This window comes from Stegodyphus dumicola, chromosome 1, assembly GCF_044657685.1.
Source record: "Stegodyphus dumicola isolate Sdum_Otavi_A_Nest chromosome 1, ASM4465768v1".
Lineage (NCBI taxonomy): Eukaryota > Metazoa > Arthropoda > Arachnida > Araneae > Eresidae > Stegodyphus > Stegodyphus dumicola.
Window position 1 is genome coordinate 74,469,477 of NC_140768.1, and position 23,625 is coordinate 74,493,101.

General features: G+C 28.7%; 1 protein-coding gene across 4 annotated transcripts in view; it reads right to left on the minus strand.

Moving 5' to 3' along the window:
* The window catches only part of LOC118184437 (laminin subunit alpha lam-3-like), a 358,990-nt gene that overhangs the window by 116,240 nt on the left and 219,125 nt on the right, over positions 1–23,625 (minus strand). For 3 of the 4 annotated variants that reach the window (XM_085816270.1, XM_085816260.1, XM_085816249.1), the window contains exons 7-15: positions 23,487–23,576; positions 20,186–20,303; positions 17,960–18,078; positions 17,108–17,269; positions 13,744–13,899; positions 9,235–9,375; positions 6,322–6,474; positions 2,470–2,565; positions 2,177–2,391 (exon numbers count right to left, since the gene is read on the minus strand). In XM_085816270.1, coding sequence (XP_085672396.1) covers positions 2,177–2,391; positions 2,470–2,565; positions 6,322–6,474; positions 9,235–9,375; positions 13,744–13,899; positions 17,108–17,269; positions 17,960–18,078; positions 20,186–20,303; positions 23,487–23,576 — 1,250 coding nt within the window. Of the gene's footprint in view, positions 1–2,176; positions 2,392–2,469; positions 2,566–6,311; positions 6,475–9,234; positions 9,376–13,743; positions 13,900–17,107; positions 17,270–17,959; positions 18,079–20,185; positions 20,304–23,486; positions 23,577–23,625 lie in introns of those variants that run through there. The other variant, XM_085816281.1, reaches the window with a different exon arrangement.

A 23,625-nucleotide genomic window follows, 5' to 3' on the forward strand; every position in this document is an offset into this window, starting at 1 on the left:
AGTGATATGAAGGTTCATAGAACAAAAGACAATTTTTGATATATGAGAGTCAAATATACTCTATTTCCCTTTTCATAATGAGTATAAAGCTTTCCTAAATATACAAGAACTAACCATATAAAAAGTTAGATTTTGTAATTTTTAATAACATTTTAAAATGCCAAAAGATGAATATTTTCATTATTTAAAACATTTCTGTAACTATATGTCTATGACTAACGGTTTAAAAAATAAAGGCCATTTAAAGGATTTTTATGAATATGTACTGCATACAAAAAAAATTAAGAAAGAAAAAATAACTGCATCAACTTAAGCTAAGAAATACGACACATATACATTCTAAAAATCTAAAAATAAAAATTTTCATTTAAAACTAAATGGAGCTTCTTTGAAATTTACATAATATCAGCCACAACCCAAAATTGTTTGTAGCTTGTATTTAGGTTATACTTGCTGCATAAGATATTTACTAAAGAATTAAACAATAATGTTAAAAATTTTGTACATATGTAAATAATTTTAGTGACATTATATGTGAAATTGTATTTCATTATTATTATTATTATTATTATTATTATTATTATTATTATTATTATTATTATTACAGTACAAAGTTCATCCATTATCTGGAATGATCTATAATCCAGACCTCAAATCCACAAATATTTTTTCGGTATGCTTTACGCATGTGCGTTAATGTGTGTTGGGAGGATGTAACTCCAGATACGTTAAAAAATGCTTGGGATAATTTATGGCCAGCTACCATATTACATGGTGAGGACGATGAAGATGATAACCGCGAGTTTGAAGGTTTTCGGACATCGCAAACTAAAAGTGAAATTTTCCAGTTATTGGATTTTGTAAAGAAATGTGGAGAAGAGGTAATAAATGAACATGATATAACAGAAGTTTTTCATTGTGACGATAATGCCCAAATCATCAATCAATTAACGGATGGTGAAATCTAAAGTATGGTTCTAGATCCAGAAAATACCGCTTACGATAGTGAAGAAAAAGACAGAGACGTTATTGAAAATGAAAAAATTTCGATTGAGAAATTAATCCTTATTCTACACACAGCAATTACAGGACTTGAACAGTGGAACTTTGCAACTGAACAAGAAATTTATGTTACTGTTACATAATTAATGTTTTCCAAACAGTATAATGTGTTATTAAATATAAATGATAAAATAACATTAATTGCCTCAGTTTTGGTTCTTGCAGATGAAAATTTGGGGTCAAATAACTTTTTAACCGGTTGACATGAGGAGTCTGATGTTTTAAAACTGATTTTGTGTCTAGCAGTGTAGTATGAAAACGTAGCTTCTTTAGCAGCAAACTCCAGGTTACTGTTATTCCCCTATTTGACTTGAAAAAATTCTCTTATGTTTGTTGAAGCAGAAGCATTAATAGACTTCTATGCTTAGGTGTATTTACATGGTCTTTAATATCATCCTTTCCTTGATGTGCAACAGAAAACTCTCCACTACATAATATGCAATAAATGCACATTTATTGCACTATTGCTGCTACAACATATATTTAAATAAATATTATATAGCAATAAATATTATATACAATATGCATATAATATTTATTGCTACATAATATGCACTGTTATTGTCATAATACACATTAAAAATTTCTATTCCTGTTGCAGGTTAAAATTAAACACTTATCTTCTTTTGCTGATTGTTAAACGATGAGACAAAATACAAATAATGATAAAACAATCAAATACATGTAGACAAGTTATTTCAGACACGAAAATAATATAAACACTATAGCCCCTGTTGTGTTGCCAAATGACTAAGCAAAAAGTTGTAGCAAGTCCAGCAGCCAATCCTCCATCAAAATCGGTGTGAGCACTTGCTGCAAGATTGACCTGACAGAGGCACAGCCATAACAGAATGTTAAAAAACGCGATATCGAAAATATAGACCTAAAATTTTTAAAACATTTGTGATAAAATTTCCAAAACCTGAACATTTTTGCAACCCTGGGGACCACTAAAAAAACACCACTGTCCGGATTAATCCCCAATGTTAGGGGAGCCTAATTATGTTCTAACATATGATCTGTTAACACTGTCCTAAAACTCTTTAAACAGTTTAATTGTAAATACTTACATATTTAGAGCTAAAATAAAAATTTAGAAAAATATGCTACTTACATTCCAACAACTTGATCTGGATGATACTTTGCCCGTATCAGCAGTCTTGTAATATTATTCATAACAGCAGCAAATGTTTCTTTAGTCACAACTCTGCTTCTTTTACCAGCAGCAGTCAACTGTGACCAAGCACGCTCTTGCAGAGGAAGTGTTACCGTTATATTTCCTTGAATTTTTCGTGAGCCAAAATAGTATCCAATACGTATTCCTACTCCCTAAATAACAGAACAGATATTGTAGCCATTTTTAACATCAAATATTCAAAGAAAATTTATTACACATAAAATTCCTACCTCTAGGATGATTCCAGGAGCATCACTTTGAATACCATCATCTTCAATTACAGAATATCCAATGACATACCTGAGTTCTCCACCATATGAATAAAGCTTTAAAAAAATAATAACAATATAACGCTCTATAATAAAATGTTCAATCTTACAAACTAATCATTTTTTTCCATGCATAGAGATTAGACAATGAAACTGGAATATTTCGTTTCAAGATATAATTTCTTAACACAGCAGGAAGCTTTTTTGTAGCTAAATCAGCACCACTTCATCTTAGGAGGGGCAGAATAAAATCTTGTACAGCAGCTTTTGTCATCTTTTTTCTAATGGAGCCCACTTTTATAAAAAAGAACGTTCTGCAGACTACCCCGCTCCTGTCCTTTTCAAAAGTAATTTTCTAGCATATGTCATTATCAGTATACTTTTAAAATGCAATTAAATTTCATTCAACTTCATATTGGTATTAATCAATTAAGTTAATAAAAGAAGAGCTATATCTGTTTTTAATAATTTAAGCTTATAGAGTTTGGATAATCTTTTATCTTACTAATTTAAAATTAAACAAATATTGGCACTCGCAACTAATAATATGTATGAGACTTATGATTCTTGCACAGCTGTTCCATGTTTGAATGAATGCTGGTATGCATAAGTCTGAAATCAGCCCATACACAACATCAAGTTGATTTTAGGCCTATGTTTTTGTTTTGGTTGTGATGAAAATCTTTTCTTATGCAGATACATAGAAGCAAACTGAATTATAATTTTAAAGCCCTCATTGTACACTATATTCCATTTTCGCCAGTAATGAGATCGAGAAATTAACCATACTTTCTGTTCGGAATTTCATTTAGAGTCCAGTGTCATTACAGAGTTCAATTAATTGTTCTATTTCATTTAATGACAGTTTGTTATTTTCAAACATTATGATTGAAAAGATCAACCCATTGCATTGCATTACTATGCAAACTCATTACATTTAGCACTTTCAAGATACACACATATGTCAATCATAATCTTTTTCCAGTAATATATAATTTTCTACTAAAAAGATTCTCACATTGGAAATAGTGGAAGAGTTTCTGTTTTATACAACTTACTCATTAATCACGTTTCCTCTCAGACATCTTTAATTTCTCAAAGCCATTGAGAATAGTTAAAGAATTACCTTGAAGACGGAGGTTTAGTTTCTTAATTTTGTGAATACATTGAGTTTACTGAGTTTTGAGAAAGTTACCAGTTTACTTAACCATATGTCATCAAGAAATTATATAAAATCTTGATAATTTCAGAGTTAAAAATAGCAAGCCAAATAACGAGTGTTGGAGATGTTAAGCAACAAGAATCAGCATGACATGCATAAACTTGCAGGACCTTTTTTCGAAGGTTTAATTACAGAACGTCATCCTTCAGCAGCAGAGCGCAAATGACAAAAGAGAAGCCTGTGCTTAGGCAATAAAAATGGCAGGAATGAAGTTATGCTACTGGTACTCATACAAAACACATTTTTCATCGATGAATTAGATTTTCTAAAAACCTTCACATTTGTAAAAATCTTTCAGTTCTATTAATAATCCTAATTCCAATCTGTCTACACCTTCAGCTTTTAAGAGAATTATTTCATACTTCTTTTCACCTTTCATTAACAGATGGCACTAGTAGCTTGACTTCTTTCTTCCCACTGTTATAGTCTGAGCACAAGCTTCCCTTCCATTATTTGCATTTCTGCAACTGAAGGTGGTTTTATATTTAAATCTTCGAAACTAATCCCGTAAGTGCATGACTATCATGCTGTTTCTTGTTGCCTTAACATATCCAATAATCTTGTTAATTTCATTTAAAAATATCAAGGCATTTTTGCAAATCTAGGCCTTGTGTTGATTTGTACAAGAGCAGGTTTCAAGGACAACTTGTGGTCTACAATCCACAGTTTGAGAAATGGTGCTGTACAGTCACTAGATGAATTATGAACCATTGTTCTTGGAAAACAGTCATCACTTCTCTACATGACATTTGCACTGAAAAACATCAATAAACCCATTCCTTCAAAATCATGCAGTGTGCTCAAATCGTGATATTATGTTTGATTGTGGAAGACACTTGACCTAATTTTCATGTTCATCAAACCACTGTGTCATCACTCCTGCTAAATTTATTAATGTGTTATTATTCTGATTTATGATGCCACCTTTAGATTACAATATCAGAAACACTGGATGTATATGATCCACAAAACTGTTTTGAGTTCTAGGTAATGATATGTTATCAAACACAAATAGTGAAAGAGAATACAATAAAATTATGGCCTAGGTTATCCCTAATCAACTTTTAAGAAGAAAGTTGTCTCTAAAGGGTTGCTTCAAAAATAAACTATCCTAAATGTGGCAAATATAATGGATTTGGATTAATCAGCAAACAACACATAATATATTTCACATTGTCAAGCCCAAGATGTCTAATGCTGAAACTACTGAAAATGCTTCTGAAGAATTTTACTATGTAAGAGCTTTTCCATGAAAAAATTTAGCACAGGTAGATCAATTGAGTTGCACAGTAAGTTCTACAGCATACATAATCTATTTACTGCCTTTACATATATCAGTTTATCTCAAAGCAACAATTATTTCCCTACATTCAATAGAAATAACAGACTCACTCCTAATAGTTGTTACCTAATAATTGCCAGTTTAGATACATTGCAAAGTCTTGCTGCATTGTTAAGTACTAGTGACTGCTCCCTTGCACTACTGATATATATAAACATAACAAAAAAAAATTTTGTCCTGCTTTAAATTGCTGATATGTCTTCAATTATGATATACAGGCCACATTATCTTACAAGTGTGGTAATATTCTGCTAATCTGACCTATATAATTTGCTCACAATGGTTCAAAAGCAAAATATCTGGGGGATATTGGCATGACAATATACATATCAGGTAATGTGTAATTTGTGACATCAGGTAATGTGTATATTGGCGTGATATTTCACACATCTGCCAATATTTCAGTTTTGCTGTCCAACTCTTTTCACCGCCCAGAAACACAAATGAAATTTTGTATTAATAAAATTTATAATCAATGAAAATGCAAATTCGCTCTATGATATCCCGAACAGCTCTGTGAATAGATTATAAGTGCTTAAATCTAAAGTTTTTACTTAAAAACCATGTTCTTCACCTTACAAATCTGTCTTTGCAAGTTACCAGAAGGAAAAATTACCTATAACTAATTTCCCAGTTTTTTTTATTTTTCTTCTCTCCCTCCTATGTGTTCCTTCAGTATTTCAAAAAGTAATTTAGTAATACCTCGAGAATTTTTTAAAAGAAACTTCACTATGAAATTGTAATGGCTTCATCAAAAGCTCCATATTTATTATTTCAAAAATATAGCACGTCATAAATAAGTTTATGTCCCGAAAGTTATAAAAACTGATAATTAACTAAATAAAGATTCAGCTGATGAAGAATAAAAATTTGTCTCCAACTAAACTTTTATCATGTAGTTTAAATGTGAATTAATTTGAAATTTGTGTATTAACAACCATGTATATAAATTAACTCACCCAAAACAGTAACTGCTAATGTACAAAACAAGAACAAAATAGTACAGATATGAACATATACTGAATATTGTTTTAATGGTCGTAACAGTGAAATAAATTATTTTCCAGAAAAATATACGTATAAAATATAACAGATGCAATATTCACAAAATAGCATAATAAAAAGAGCCTAAAATTATCAATGCAGATAATAATATATAGTACTATATGAGCAAAGCAATGAAAAAGATCAAACGAAAGTTTCAATTGCCAAATAAAAACAGATTATTTTATCACCTACCCTAACCCACCTTTTTGCCCAGATATTCAGGTGGTGCCATCCAGTAATAATTATCATATCCAGACATGGCATTATTTGTGACTCTTAGATAACCATTGTAATCAGGTTTAATTATACGAAGACCATGCAGATCAGTAACCCTCCAACCATCTAAAGAATAGATCTGGAAAAAAATGGCCAACAAAAAAAATAATTTCAGAAGAGAAAATATTAGAGAATTAAATGCTTAGCACATTTTATCATGTTATATCACACACAATAAGCACAGAAACTGTGTCAAAATTTCATATCCTTTGAAATCTGCGATGTACATTAAACTCCTGCCAGACACGGGGTAAATAAATACATTGCACATACGGAAAATCTCATCCCACAAAGTTAACTTTCTCTGGAAAAAAGCATGTTAAGTATAATTCAAATTAAGAAAGTATGTATAATTTAAACAAACCTTAATGTTATTATAATTAAAAAGGGAAAATACAACAAATTTTAATTTTAAGGATTTTTATTACTGCTTAAAAGTATGTGATGATGCATTTATTTATTTATTTTTAAAAAGCTAGTGATTTTTACTTGGGACGGTTAGTGACACCAGTCTTTAAAAATTTCACAATAAGAAATGTAGAGATTTTCAATGCCTTTCATAAAATGTCTTCTTCCTTCTTCATTTGAGTCAACATTTATTCATTTGTCATTTCTTGATTAATTGTTTGGCTTCTTCCATATCTGAAAATCCTTTGCCAACAATTACTTTGGTTCTGCACAATTTCTTTGGTTTTATTTTCAATTGATGGAAATCCTTTAAAACTGTTTATAATTTCTGGCCAGAGTTGATGCCAGCAAGTATTCAGTACTAATAGATAAGCATTAAACCACATATGAATGAAATTCTAGCATTAGGCAAATTAAATGGTAACGCTTGAGATACCACGTACATGTAAAATCCCATTCTGCAAACTCACATCCAGCAAGGGTTTACTGTAACACTAAAATATAAAATTTAATCCACTGATTTAAAACTTATTACATAATTACATTGAATTTTTATATTTACTAAATGCAACAAATACTTTCAAATAGTTGAGTCAAAATGCAAAGGCATTTAAAAATTTACAAAAGACTGCTTTAAACTACACTTAATTTAGAATTAAAGGGGAAAAAGGTCGGAGTAAAATTTAAGTTTCATTTCTGCATGTACAATGCATAAAAGTTTAAAATTGTAGCTCATCTAAAACATAATATATAGTCAAACAATATCTATAGATGTTAAGTTTTTGTATCAAAACTTTCGGTTCAGTACTCGACAAGCAGTGCCGTAGCTAGAACCATTTTTAGAACAAAAATGCCTCAAATATAAACTTATTTATTACTTTAAAAACATAAACATATACACAAATTCAATCAAACTTACATTATGACAAAGATGAATAAACTGATAATAACGATTATTAATATAATAATAATCAGAACAAATTTTTAGTTTATATTTTTATTCACAATGATCTGATAAAAAAATAAATTTAAAAAATAAAATACGTAGAAAAATAACATAACTGTATGCCTCATACTACTACTACACATATTAATATGTTTATATTCATTTTAATTTAATCATAATTCATTCACCCTTAACCCTCTCGCTGCGCATCCCGCAATTTCCACAAGCAACGTAAAAGTAGCAAAATTTGTGCAACCCGTGATTTCTGCGGGGATGAATTTTCGCTGTCTATTTAACTGTGCAACCCGCTCTTTCTCCTTTCAAGGTTTCCTTTTAGCTTTTCTGTGATGTTTAGTTGTTTATTTAGATGTGGACTAACGGATGGTGTTAATTGTCCACATTTTTGCCAAATATACAAGAATACATAATGTAGTGTTTTGCTCGCGCTTTTCAGAGTTCAAAGATGTCTGACAGGAAAGGTTTCGTGAGTGATATAATCTATATTCCTGATAATATTTCCAACACTGATAGTAATTCTGACTCTGATTTCAAGTATATTGAAGATAGTTATAGCGGAACTGATGAGAATTTCTCGGATTCCTCTGTAGATAGTGATGAATCTGAAAATTCAGTTTCTATTGAAAACGTTCGACAGAGGTGCAAAATTGATATGAAAAATATTACATTATGCAAATATTTTCATTAGTATATATGTTTTACCTTTGTATTTTATAAAATAAATCATAATTTAGCCAATACTAATTTAAAAAATTTTTCCTTTTACATCACTATTCTTCAATTTCAGTATTCTGACAACCTTTTTCTATGATTTAATTCTATATTGGAAAGAAAAAAAAAAAGAAAAGAAAAAAAGAAAAACCTCTTTTACAGAAAATTTTTGTATATTTTAACTCTAAAATATATGTAGATTTGAAATATGTAGTAAAGAAAATATGCAGTGAGTGGGTTAATTTTAAAAACCACATACTTAATACATGTAATTTACTTCCCACTGAAAAACTTACTGAAAGATGATTTTTGAGTCAATCTATTACAACAACTGCTTAAATTATCTTCATCTCATATATTTTTAAAAACTCTCCTTTTAAATACACAACATATTAAAAGCATCAATATTTGTCTCATTTTCCATAAAATAAAAAAATAAAAAAATACACTTATGTATTGACTGCAGTTTCAGCTTGGAAGATTTATGGTAAGATTGCAGTTACTTGCAATGATATCATTCTTACACCTTTGTCATTTTTGCATGCTTGTTGAAATTTCCAAAGTGTAAGTTAAGAGAAACTTTCTTTATTAAAATCAGTAGTTATATCAGAATATAAGTAAATAAAAATTCATTACGTTGTTTTAAATATTACAGCCTGATATCATCAGTTCTATGCTCATTTCAACAAATTTAACATGCATTAAACAAAAACAAAACTATTTGTAATTATTAACTTTAAAAAAAAATACACTTACCACTCTCACTCCCCAATCATTTGGCTCACATCTATTAGTTTTTCCAGAACAATAGCAAGGTGTGCAGCCATCAGAATTCTCAGCGTCTAAATTATAATGTCCAGGCTTACAGAAGTCACAGCGAGGTCCTTCAACATTTTTCTACAAATAATTTTTAGAATTTTAAAATACAAAATCATTCATACCATTTTCCTAAAATTTGTTAAATACAATTAATATTAATTTGTAATATGTTAATTAAGAATCATTTTTATGTACATGATTTATCAATAAAAGTTCCCGAAGACAGTGAATGCCAGCTTTGCTACAACTTACCTGAACCACTGCAGGAAGCTTACAAAATATTTAAAAATGTTTACTAAGAGAATGCCTTATTTTTCAATTATGTATTTGAATTGTATGATGCTTGATTTCACATTATAAAGATAAAAGTATGAGTGATTCAATGAAAAAGCCATCAACTAGCTATTTTTTGAAAATTGTGAAGAAAATTAACAGTGCTCTTTTTTTACCCAGAAGTTTTTCTACACAAGTTTAAAGTGCTTTTCTTGCTAGATCACAGCAATTAGTGCACCCTGAATGGCAGTGCACTGGCAAATTCAACACAATATATAGCTAAATTTGGCATTTTCATACTCAACTACTCAACTTGCTCTCTGGCCTTAAACCAAAATCAGTATTTAAAAATAACATTTCATGAGTGTTGATAATATCAAAGGAACCCTGGGTGCTGAGCTTGAAAGTATTTTGACAAATAATTTCAAAAACAGTTTAGAAAATCTAGTTGAATGTTCAAAACTATCCACCAACAAGAACAGCAGCTCTGGATAATCATGATCACAGTTTGCCAAAGTGCCATAACTTTCTTTGCACCAACAAAAGTTATGGCAATTTATTATCAAACCTTGTTTATTCAATTAAGCTGAAGGTCATAAAATTAGAATAATATAAGATGTCATTTTATTTCAGGATTCTTTTGCGGGAAAATAATATTCCCACAAAATGGAAATGCACATGTATTTCAAATGTCTATGAAAACAGTATATTAAAATGTAGCTGATAAGAGTGAAGCATCATTTATACGTCTTTTAAAGGGCCATACACAAATGACATAGAAATGAGAAAGACATATAAACAAAATTTTAATTTACAATGTTAAACATATATTGTATATGTTAGCTACACAATTTTGATACTATTAACCTACTACTGATATTACATAATTTTACTATCATAATTTCAATTTGTTTAAAATTTTAACTAAGTTCTAACAAAGTTAAAATTAATGTTTTAAATAAATATTTAAGCAATATTAATATTTTAAACAATGAAACAACATACACAGCTTTTATAATTAACATTTTTTAAATGATATTAATACAAATTTTATTTTATATTTAAAAATATTTATAATTTTATCAATTAAACATTTTAAAAATCATATAATTGCAAAATTCTAAATTACTTAAAATTTAAAAAAATCTTTATTTGAATTACCATCTTGAATAAGAAATATTTTTTGCCAAGAACATTTTAAAACAAATTTTAACTTTTTTTAAAGAAAAAGGTCTTTAATTGCTGTATGATGTGTCTTTTGATTCTGAATCTTATGTAAAATGCTATGAATCGAATTCAGGTCTTGAAATGCTTTTCTCACTTGTATTACACACAAAGAAATTTCTGAGGGTATCAATGCAGTAGATAGCATTTTGAATAAAAGGTGGAAATATTTCTTCATTTGCTCCTTTATCCCTCCTGCTATTTAAATGTTCATCTGGAAAAATGTTTTCAATCGGTTTTTCAGCTATGTATAAAGTCTGGTGTCCTTGCACTGGCATTGCCGTTTACATATTTCTCAACTATAAAGTCTAATCCAGAAGTTTCCAGTCTTCTTCATCCATAATCACAGTTTCATCATCATTCTCATCGTCAATACTTTCACTTGAATCTGGGTTTGAAATTGGCTCTTGAATAAAACAAATGTTAATTATTTTAGTTTTAGTTGAGTCCAGGCAAGTGAAATTGTATTCATAGTCTCAAGAATATTTAATTTTTTCTGTGCATTTTCTGCAGTTATATTAAAGCTATTTTAATCAATCTTTGCAGTAGAACATTTTAAAATTGACACCCAGATCTAAGGTTATACTATACTAGCACAAGAAAACAACTTTCACATTTTTCAAGAAATCTGTCATTTGAGGATGGGCAATACACTGATCCATAAAAATTCAAATTTTGCTGTTTTGTCTCCTCATAGTTTTCTCATGATTTCTTATTTGCTAGGGTTATTGCAGGCATAAGTTTAAAGAAAAGAGTAGTTTCATCAATATTAAAAATGTCTTATTTCATATCCATCTATTTTGGTGGATAAATTCTTGAACCACTCTTCAACTGATTCAGCAGGAACACGTCTTGATTCTCCATTTATTACACGGCATGAGATTCTATACAGCAGTTTAAATTTATGAAGCAATCTAGTAAAAAGCTAGCTTTTTTTGCATTCAATCAAATTGCTATTTCTTTTGATTTCTCGATCAATATAGGGCCATTCACTGGAATATTGGATGTACAACACTGAACGAAAAATTTTAGCAAAATGGCTTTAATCTCATCAAACTTTCCATTTGAACACATAATTTCTTTGAATCAGATGGTCCACAAAATTCTTCAATGCATTTTATGTATCATACAACCGCTTTTAGTGTTGTCATAAGAATATCCAGTCTCTTTGGCTCAGCTTTTGTCAAACCGGTATTATCATCAAATTCTTTTAAGATCTGAATTTAGTCTTTTAACAAAAATGATTTCGCTTTTGTGACATTTTGTATCAGTTAATTTTGCTCCAAATAATTTACTTAACAGTGTCCTGTTCAGAAAAAAAAAAAAAAAAAAAGTATCTATTTTTCCTTCCAAGTATTCCCTCTATTCATGAACTGGTTTTCAGCTCCTCTGGCAGACTGTGATGTCTCATGCCTTTATTCCCTTGTCCTGTCGCCTTTTCTGGGAAAATAGTTAAATGGAATGGGGGTAAATCACACAAAAGTGACTATGACTGAAGTTATGTGATGTATAAAAGAAATATTTTCCTATTTAAATAACTATGACTGAATTGGGATCAAAAGGATACGATGTATAAACATCAAAGGTGTATAAACAAGAAACATAAATGGTGTTCCACTGTACTGTGGATGCATACCATGGTATGTTGTATGATTGTGATCAATGGCTTTTTGGTTTTCAGCTATTCATGTACAGAGTCTTACACAGACGATCATTTCTATTTCCAACAATACAAGAGGTCTTTGTTCACAAAGGCTATCTGACAAATTAATCTGACAATACCCTGTTTAAGAATATTACTTCTTGAACAATATGAAAATTGTTTCACCAGTTCCAAGATGAAAACTTTGTCAAGTCATGCATTATAAATTGATTAGGATCATTTGAATAATTTGGTTTAAGTGGATTCTACTCAAATCATATCCAAATTGTCTAAACACAAAACACATTTCCAAAATAGCTGCACCAGATACGAAAAGTCCCCCAACTTGGAATCTGAGAACAATAAAAGAGCATTAACCATACTGATACTGTATTGACCACACTAATTCTTTGTATGCCCATTATCACAAATATTCTCAGCAATAAAAATCCGTTTAAGACATTCAGTTATAGAAGATGAAAACCTCACTTCTGATATCATAAATTTACTCAGTAGTCTCTGCATTTAAAAGAACTCTCTCAAACAGAAGGACAGAAATAAAGCTTCTTGTCCACTTGAAGCATCAATACTTTCAAAAATGAAAAATAAAAACCTAATAACAATTCATTAGGATTTTTATACATAATATTATTAACAAACACACAAAATACAAAATATCCAATCGCATGATCATATTTCTTGGAAAAAAAGTACTGAATCAGATAATATAACATAGGCATGTATGTATCTCTTATACTATAATAAAATTATTAGTATTGCTAGTTGAAGAAACAGCAGCCTAATGCATAATAAAACCATGTTATTTCTTTTTTAAAAAATTACAAATAATTAGAAAAGTCTGTAAGCTCACATGATTAAAAAATTTAATTTCTTGAATAGCGTAAGTAAAAGCCATTGAAAATAATACGCAAAATAAAAAATATTAAAAAAATTATGTTGGTTATGTTGGTATATACCAACATAATTAAAGCACATTAACAAAATAAAGCACACACGTTGGTAACCAAACAAAAAATGCTGAAGAAATTTGTTATGAAAAAAAGACAAAAGGAAAGTCAACATCAATTCGAACTTAAATTCATCTCCACATAATTATTTTGTTTAAAAATCTTGACATTTATATCAATTAAGCAATTTTAAATTCTTTTTACTGTATTTTTATTAGAATGTATTTTCATCTATTTAAATTAGAAGATAATTAATCATATAAAAAGTTTCTAGTTATTACAATCAAACACATCTCCAAACCTAACAGCTAAAAATTTTGAATTAATTTTATGAATTACTTTGCAGATACACTGTATTTCACATGTGGTTTCTCCATCGGTTCCAGCAGGATTGCAAGGGCAACGTGCACAGATTGGATACTGTTGATATCCCAAAGCACAACGGTCACATTTGCTGCCAGCAAAACCTTCTTTACAAATACAATCACCTGGATACTAAAATTGAACAATTGCTTTTTATTATTTCTTGAAAGACTTCTTATTAGCAACAAATTATTTATACTGTATTCAGAATACAAAATGATGATTAAACTTTATCAAAAAACTATTAATGACACTATTAAATTAATTATACTAAAACTCTGATTAATGATAACATAACTTTCTTGTTAGCCTTGAAAACATACTGAATTTATGGCCATTTATTATGAGTTATATTAGTTAAATTTCATTTATTAGTAATATTTAAGTAGGGGAAAAAAGGTATTAAATTTCAACTATTTCATTACTGCCGAAATGTATCATTTCATCACTAAGTTTCATACATTTTTACTTATTTCAAACTTTTAATGTACAATAATTTTTAACTTTATTTTGACATTAGAACAGAGTTTACTTAAGAAATCAGTTTATTTATGTAAAACTAATTCATTAAAGTAACCCTAAAAGAAACTTATGTCATTTTCTTCTTATAAAGCTAAGCCAAGATCTTTATAAACTTCTATTAATTAACAATCACAGTATTTTATTGATAATTAAAACTATATATGTATGTATAAGATTATTTATGTTAGTGTAAGAAATAAAAGTAGAATTAATGTTAATTAATAAGCTTGCTAATTTAAGATCACAGATTAAACAACATTATTTGGCAATATTCCTGTCCTAAAATTACTCTATGTCATTTTATTAAGCACTTTATTTTCTAACACAGTTTAAAACACTAACCAGAAAATATTTATTTTAATACTTACAATTCTGATCAATGACTGAAAATCTCTATGCTAAAGAGGTATATATTAATAAACGAAAGGCTATCAAAAATGTTTTCTAACAAAATACGATTTATTTTAAGGATACTATAAAACTAAATCAGAAAAAACTTTAAATAACATTTTGCTTCATTGGTAATAAATATAGCTATATAATAAAAAAAAAAAAAACAGCAAATATAATTTTACACATTACTTGCATATATGGCACATACAGAAAGTGTTATCTATTTGGTAATAAGAAAGAAAAATAAGTTACTGGAACAAAACCATTTTAATTTAAAGTAAACACTTTAAGACCATTATCCAACACAGAATGGCACTTACCATACAAAACCGCAAGTTTTTTGTATATTATTACCAATCATTTATACTACCAGTCCATTGAGAAATGCAGTTACTTTTCTGTTGGAGTTCTTAGTTATAAAAAAAATGCTTCCATAAAAAATCTCCTTTAACTTTGCAAATATATACACAATCATTACAACTGCTACAAAAAAGGAAAATGCAAGAAAGCACAAACACAAACAGCCTCACAATAGTGTATGAAGAGGGTATACAAAAATTTGTCTCCAATTATGATAAATACAGCATTATCATGAATGATATAATGATACTGAGTACTATGTAAAATAATATCCAAAGATATATGCTTTCAAGGCAAAAAAAAAAAAAAAAAATCATTAGACCAATTTCTTTCATCCTTTTTCTATTACAACATGGGTACTTTCTAGATATGCTTCATACAAACCAGTTGGAAACATATTCAATTGAAAAAAACAATGTTCCTTTCATTAATATAATGACAATATCTTATTACATTTCAAGGTTTGCTTTTTCTTAAATTAAAGCTATTTTTTTAAATGCTTTCAAAGTCTTCTTGGTACCTTCTCATTATTTACACCTGAAGTTCAATATTCAGTAGAACTGCCATGTTTTATGCATATTTTCAAATATTTTAACAACACCCAACATATGCATGCCCATATTATACACATTTTTTTTAATATACATGGTATCACTTTCTTTAAAAAATATACTAATTTCTACTACAGAATGCTGTATGTATGGGTTTTTCATAACAAGCATTGTCATGGATAAAGCTATAAACTGTCTGCATTGAAAATGTTAAAAGCTTATTGTGAAAATAGACTTTCAAGAATCAATTCCTGACTTATATTTGATGTTAAAGATTTTTTTGACGGTGTAAGTTTCATTTGCTTCTTGTGAGAAATCTTTTGTTGAAGTTGATTAAAAGCCATCTCTAGTCAACAATAAGTTAAGTAAGACTTAGCCATTTGGCAACCCTTTCTATTGAAAATGCAGTGGCTAAAACATCCAATTTTGATGAAGCTATAAAAAAAAATTTCAGAAGTCAAAGCTCATAAAAAAACAATTGTAGCTTTTTTATTGACAGAAAAGTTAAAAAAATTATTTTAAATCGTCAAAAATAGCAGATTAATTAACTTTTTTAAATATATGTTTGCTGCTAGATTGTAGCTTGTTTTGCACCAAGATTTTTACCACAAGATTTTTTTGTTCAAATCATTTGAACTATTTAATTTTAATGAAATAAATGTTAATTATATATTTGTGTTGACATTTTGTATGGCGATCATTCCAATAAAGTGAATCCAAGCAGATTTCCAGCCCTAGACCTCACTAGCTGTAGGTCTGCCACTGAATGTCAGTACATGAATTTTAAATACATTTTCCTGCATTCTGCTTTAATCTTATGATTTTTATAGCAAATTCATGTGAAGGTATTATTGCTTTAATCTGAATATATTGTAAAAAATTCTAAGTATATGTCAAAAATAATATATAACTGAATGAAGTCACTAATAATTTACTAGAACCAATTTTTAAGTTTGGATATATTCTGGAAGCTAATTTTTTAAAAAATTATTTCCATTATATAAAAAAGTCATGAACAGTTTAGAGGATTAGTACCAGATATGGCTTAAGCATTGTTTTCTTTTTAAGTACATCTACATATTAATTTCATATAAATAATATATTTGTTATAAAAATACTATTCACTAAGGAAAAATTTATTTTATTTAGAATTTTTCTTGAAGTGACACTGTAACATCGGTCTTTGAAATAGCATTCTCTCTGTAGTTTTAACAAACAATTTGCCATAAAATTCACAATTGTAAATTTTAAGAAAATGTTTTCATGATGTTAACAACAACTGTCATCATAACTAATTAAACTCAAAACAAGATATAAATATTAAGTTACATTGTAAATGCACAATGCTATAAAAACTTAAAAGTAATTTACATTATACAGTTTATGCAGTACAATTATTTTCATGGGTAAATAAATGATGGCTTAAAGTATTTAAACTAACCTGAATAGTATTTTAAAAAAGGAAAGCAAGAGTATTTTTAGTTTAAAAATATAGAAATATAAAAAAAGCTTACCACCCCTTCCAATACATGAGAATCATCTTTGAAACAAAATCCTGTAACACCTGGTCCAGCACAACGGCACCTGCGACATGGCTCAGGATCCGATCTTTCAACTCCCAAAGGCCTGTAGTAACCATCTTCACATTGCTCACAGTTAATTCCAGTAGTATGATGCTTTATGTAAAAGAATTACCTCAAAATCAATTTTAAAATTACATGTAAATATATTTATATAATTTAATATACATTTGTGTGTAAACGCTTTTTTTCATATATATATATATATATATATATATATATATATATATATTTTTTTTTTTTTTTATTTAAAGAAAAAGAAATTCACGTGCACCACAAAGTATCACACGAGACAACGTATTTTAAAATACATTACATGTAGTCTGTAAACATTAAACATTTTCATATAATTTATCTATTAATATCTACAATTTAATAAAACTGTTAATATTTACTGCTTTTACAGAAAAGAAAAAGTTTGTAAAAGAAAGAATAACTGAAATTATGAAAATTTAATCATGATTATGTGCTTACATATTTTGTCTTAAAATTTGCATTTTAAAAGCCTGTGTCTTTTGACAGTAAAGATGTTGTCAAATATTGAGTCTCAAGCAATACTTGAATCTGTACTTTTTTATCCATAGATGTCTATTATCTATAGATAAATTATTTCTGTTAAAAATTTATTATTTATGTCTCTTTAGCATCAGAAAGTGTCCATTTTTAACATTACATATCTTTAGGGTCACTACAAACACAGTTCCTAAAATTTCAATTATACATATATATGGATTATATTATCCAAATGGTTTTATTAGGAAAAAAAAGAAAAGAAATTGTCCTTACCTTACATTTAATACATACACCACCTCCTTCATACTCTTCATAAATATTTAAACTTGCTTTCTTATCAGCAACAGTTTGATCATAAAAACACACATCTGTATGCCCATAACACTGGCATTCTATGGAGAAAATTAAAGATATAATACATGCTGATATAAGTATACATAATTCTAACATGTTATGGAAAAGTATGAAAACCACATACATATACATTAGCATATATACATATATATCATTACAATTAGTCCACACACCTACTTGAATGCTTGGGTTAATATAAACACTGATACAATTTTAAACATATTCTGATACAAAAGCTTTTAAAATTTTACTTGGATAAACATCCCTGAATTCAATAAATATATAAGACATTAGTAACAAAATATGTTAAAGGTGCACACTTTTAATAAACATACATTTATAGGAAACAAAGTAAATTTTATTTAAACATAAATGCATATTTTAATTGTTACTAAATTCTGATCAATCTCAATTTATGAAACAACAGAGCTTAAAGATATATGGACATGCAATAACAGATCTTCAAAAAAGTTAATTTTTTAACAAATAAATAAAATTAATTAAGGCCTCCAAGTTATTATTAAGTTAGTAATTATACAGTCAAAAGTCGTTAATTCGGACACCCATAATTCGGAATGATCTATAATCCGGACCTCAAAACTAAAAACTTTCTGCGCATGCGCCGCGTTGACACATGCGCATAGGCGTTTATGCGTGAGCGTAAGACCTTTTACGACTGCGCATATGAGTGTGCGCAAGTGCAGAATACGTTTTCGCGTGCGCATTTTATGTATAATGGACATATAAGCTAAAATTATCTAATTATCTATTTCAGTTAATGTTGATGATTGCGTTGTTCGTTAATTTTCGAATTGGATCCAGCTTATTATTTTTTGCAGACTGTAAGAGCAATTTTATAAAAGTAAGCTTAAACTTTCGATTATATCAAATAGAATTTCCGATATATATTTGTTAATATGTAAAGGATCTAAAGCGAAAGTATGTTTTGAAATCCGAAATTTGTTTATCAATTTCACGCTGCTCGGCGGGGGGAACGCCGCAGCGGGCGCCTAATGAATTGGAAGTAGATCTGTCAGCACTATCCTTATCTTCAGGGCAGATGTTTTTATTTTATTTGGCTTATAATTCCTTACCAAATTAGTATTTCATCTCGATGTGCTCCGTCTTTGATATGATTTAAAACAAGTTTCTCGTCATTATAATTCGCTTCCGATAGCGAAGAAAGTAACAGAGGTTAGTGAAAACGAAAAAATTTCGATTGACAAATTAGTTGGTGTTCTCGTCACAGCAATTATAGGACTTGAACAGCAGAACTTTGTAACTGAACAAGAAATTATGTCTGTTTAATAGAATTAAAGAGAAAGTATTATCACATGAAACGAAGCAAAACTTAAACAACTTACATTGAAAGAAATGTTTAAATAAAGTAAACAAATAAATATTAAGCTTTTTCTTTTTGCAAATTTTGATACCCTTTAGATCATAATTGTTCTTTATTTCATAAATTACGGTTTCATATTTTTAATTTTAGAATTTCTGCATGCCATCTTACGAGATTTAAACTGATGATCTATAATCCGGAAAAATCGATAATCCGGAATCGCCAAAGTCCCGAGGAGTCCGGATTAACGACTTTTGACTGTACATGATTATTTGTTAAAGTGAAAACCATTAAATTATATATAAATATATAATGAAATGCAAAACTTACACTCTTACTTTATTGCTACTTCAGTAGAGTAGAAAAGAGGCAACTATTTCACACATAAAATAAAATGGAAGAAAACAATTTTTTCATTTAGCTAAGAAATTTGATACTTTGCACAACAGGACAGTATATGCCATACTGATTTTGCTCAATACTGATTTTGATTTTTTGCACAATAGTGCAGTATATGGCATACTGATTTTGCTCAATACTGATGCTTATTCATGTTCTCAGAAATTCTGATCACAGACTTAGAAATTCGGACTAGTATTTCTATATTAATGTCAGTACTGAGCATCTAAAACAACAACATGATAAATTCATTTGGAACTGTGGAATGTCAACTTCAAAAGAGTTCAGAGAAATTTAATCACACTTTTTGAACTTATCATAAAGTTATTCAAAAAACGGTCAATTTTGAATTATTTCTTGAATTTGAATCAATTCTGAAGTTCCAGTAATGATTTGATACTAACTTTCACAGGCAGCACCATCATTCACCCGACCAGGTCGCCATGGCTTTTGTTGGTACAAAGGGCAACACTGTTCACAGTTCTCACCGCAAGTGTTGTGCTCACATCTACACTGAAGCAACTATAAAAAAAGTAAAGTATTCCTACATACAAATATATACAAGCCAAATATGAAATAAATAAAAACTACACAGGAAACAAAAAAAAATTCTTAAAATTATTATATAAAATTACAAGGTCTACCACCTTTACACGTAACAAATAAACAAACCAATAAAAATAAAACTTTCATAACTACTTTTCCAATATTTTCACATTTCCAAATTTTATTTGAATATCACTAAAATTACAGTGAAATAATAAAATCAATTAAAACACAGGATTAGAAAACAAATGAAAAAACACTCATCAAGAAGTTTCTAGAGTCAAAAAAATTCATTTTATGTTTAGAGCGAAAAAAAGCAATACGTTTCACAAAACCACTATAGCATACATTTTATAAATTACTAGCTGATACCCGCCCACTTTGCTGGACACATTATCTATTTGAATGTGAACCTAGACTTCTTATATGGACAAAATGTCTAATTTTGAACTGATAATTAATGTAAATTTTTTTTAATTTACATTGATTATCAGTTTGAAATTATTTAAAGTCGGGAAATATAGTGCCAGTCAGTGAACCCGTCATACACAGATTTCCACATCACCAATCATGTACTGTGTATTGGGATGCGTCCCCATGATTTAACGTGGCGTGATCCCCAATAGGCCTACACCACAAAAATTTGTCATCATCAAACTAAGGTTTATATACATTTAACTGTTATCATAAGTTTCAAGAAAATAAATGTTATTTTTGTTATAAAATTTTTTAATCAATTATAATTATTTGTCCTTGATTTTTTATGTCTTGCAATTTTTATAATTAACAACAACATTTTAATTTTTTATCACAATAATTTATTTCTTTTAATAATAACATTTATTTTCATGAAACTTATGATAACAGTTAAATATAAATGTTATTATTAACCTTTAAATATTGTTTGTATTCATTAGATAGATGCAAGTTATTTACCAATTTAATAATTTTAAAGGAAAATGCATTCATTGGCAACATTGTATTTCATATCTAGTTTTGGCAACAATAAAAGAAAATTCTGAACTTGGATTTGAAAACCAAATGTATGAGAAACTTCTATTGTATAACAAAAATCCATTTTTGACACGATTTACGTAAAATTCGTTCTTAGTGCGCATCTGTATCGTGGAATGAGCAACTATGCAAAATTTTAAGTCAAGCGGATGTGTAGTTTTGGAGATCTCATGATGAGTCGGTGGTATTTTGCTTACATATATATACAGATTAAGCTTTAAAAATATATTTCAGCAGAATTAAGAAATTTCAATGACATTTTGCAACCTCTGCACTTAAAACATAGGAATGCAGTAAGTATGAAAAAAACTGATGTCCTTTAAGAAATATGTAAGATAAAAAAAGCAAATAAATAGCTTAAACATTAACAGAATTATATTACTATAATATAGTTAATATTTTGAAGCATACAAAATGAGAACAGAAAAAAAAATTTGTTCTGTTATGAAGACTGGATCCAGAAATGTACATATGTTTGCATGTATGTATAGATGTATGTGTTCATGTACGCATGTATATATGAAAACACAAATGTATGGTTGTGTATACACACACATATATAAGCACATACATATATACACATGCACATATGTTCATACTTTTCTGAATCCTGTACTGTACAGAACAGAACCTGAATAACAGAACAGTACCTAGAATATTAATTATTATAAATATATATAACTGTATAAACAGCTTAAATTTTACAAATTAAATAATTTTAAAACTTATCATATTTAACTCGGTAGTTTTACAATATTTTACTTGATGGTTTTCCCAAGTTTAACTATTTATTCTCTAATTATGAATACTAAAGTGTAGCACTTAAGTGCTATAAAATGGGAAAAAATGAATCTGGCCAACATTAATTTCCCCATTACATATCTAAAATTCCAAAATATAATAATATAAAAGAAAAAGGATGTATACAGTCAAAAGTCGTTAATTCGGACACCCATAATCTGGACCTCAAAGCTACAAATTTTCTGCGCATGTGTCGCGTTGACGCATGCGCATAGGAGTTTAAGCATGGACATAAGACCTTTATGGCTGCGAATATGCGTGTGCGCATGCGCATAATACATTTACGCATGCACATTTAATGTATAACGGACGTTATAAGCTAAGCTAAAATTCTTTTATTCAATTAATGTTGCAGATTGTGTTGTTCCTTAATCTTCGAATTGGATCCGGATTATTATTTTTTGAAGACTGTTAAAGCAATTTTATAAAAGCAAGCTTGAACTTTCGATTATGGCAAATAGAATTTCCAATATATATTTACTAATATGTAAAGGATCTACAAAGTGAAAGTATGTTTCGAAGTCCATTAAACAAAAAGTGGAATTGCTGCAAAAAATGGATAAAGGCATATCCTTTGTTTCTCTAACCATTCCGAAATCTGTTTATCAATTTCACGCTGCTCTGGGGTGGGGGTGGGGGGCGACACCGCGGCGCGCAATGAATTGGAAGTTGATCTGTCAGCACTATCCTTATCTTCAGGGCAATTTTTTTAATTTTATTTGGCTTATAATTCCTTACTAAATGTAGTATTTCATCTCGATGTACTCCGTCTTTGATATGATTTAAATCAAATTCCTCGTCATTATAATTCACTTCCGATAGTGAAGAAAGTGACACAGAGGTTATTGAAAACGAAAAAATTTCGATTGACAAATTAGTCGGTATTCTCGACACAGCAGTTATAGGACTTGAACAGTGGAACTTTGTAATTTAAGAAGAAATTATGTCTGTTTATAGAATTAAAGAGAAAGTATTATCACATAAAACGAATCAACTTAAACAACTATCTGTTGTTACTGTTATTGAAAGAACTATCATGTTATCTGTTACTGTTATTGAAAGAAATGTTTAATAAAGTAAACAAATAAATATTAAGCTTTTTTTTTTTTTTTTGTTTTTTTTTGTTTTTTGTTTTTGTAAATTTTGATACCCTTTAGATCATAATTGTTCTTTATTTCATAAATTATGGTTTCATATTTTTAATTTTATAATTTCTGCATGACATCTAACCAGATTTAAACTGATGATCTATAATCTGGAATAGCCGAAGTCCCGACAAGTCCGGATTAACGACTTTTGACTGTAATAATATAAAAGAAAAAGAATGAATTTTCCAATACTCACGTTTGTTTCGCAATTTAATGGACAATATTTAGCATGGCCAAAACAAACACACTGACCTCCAACTGATATATCCTTTATTGAATAAAAATACTGCAAAGAAATGAGAGATTTCTCAGAAATTAATGCAAAATGTATAAGC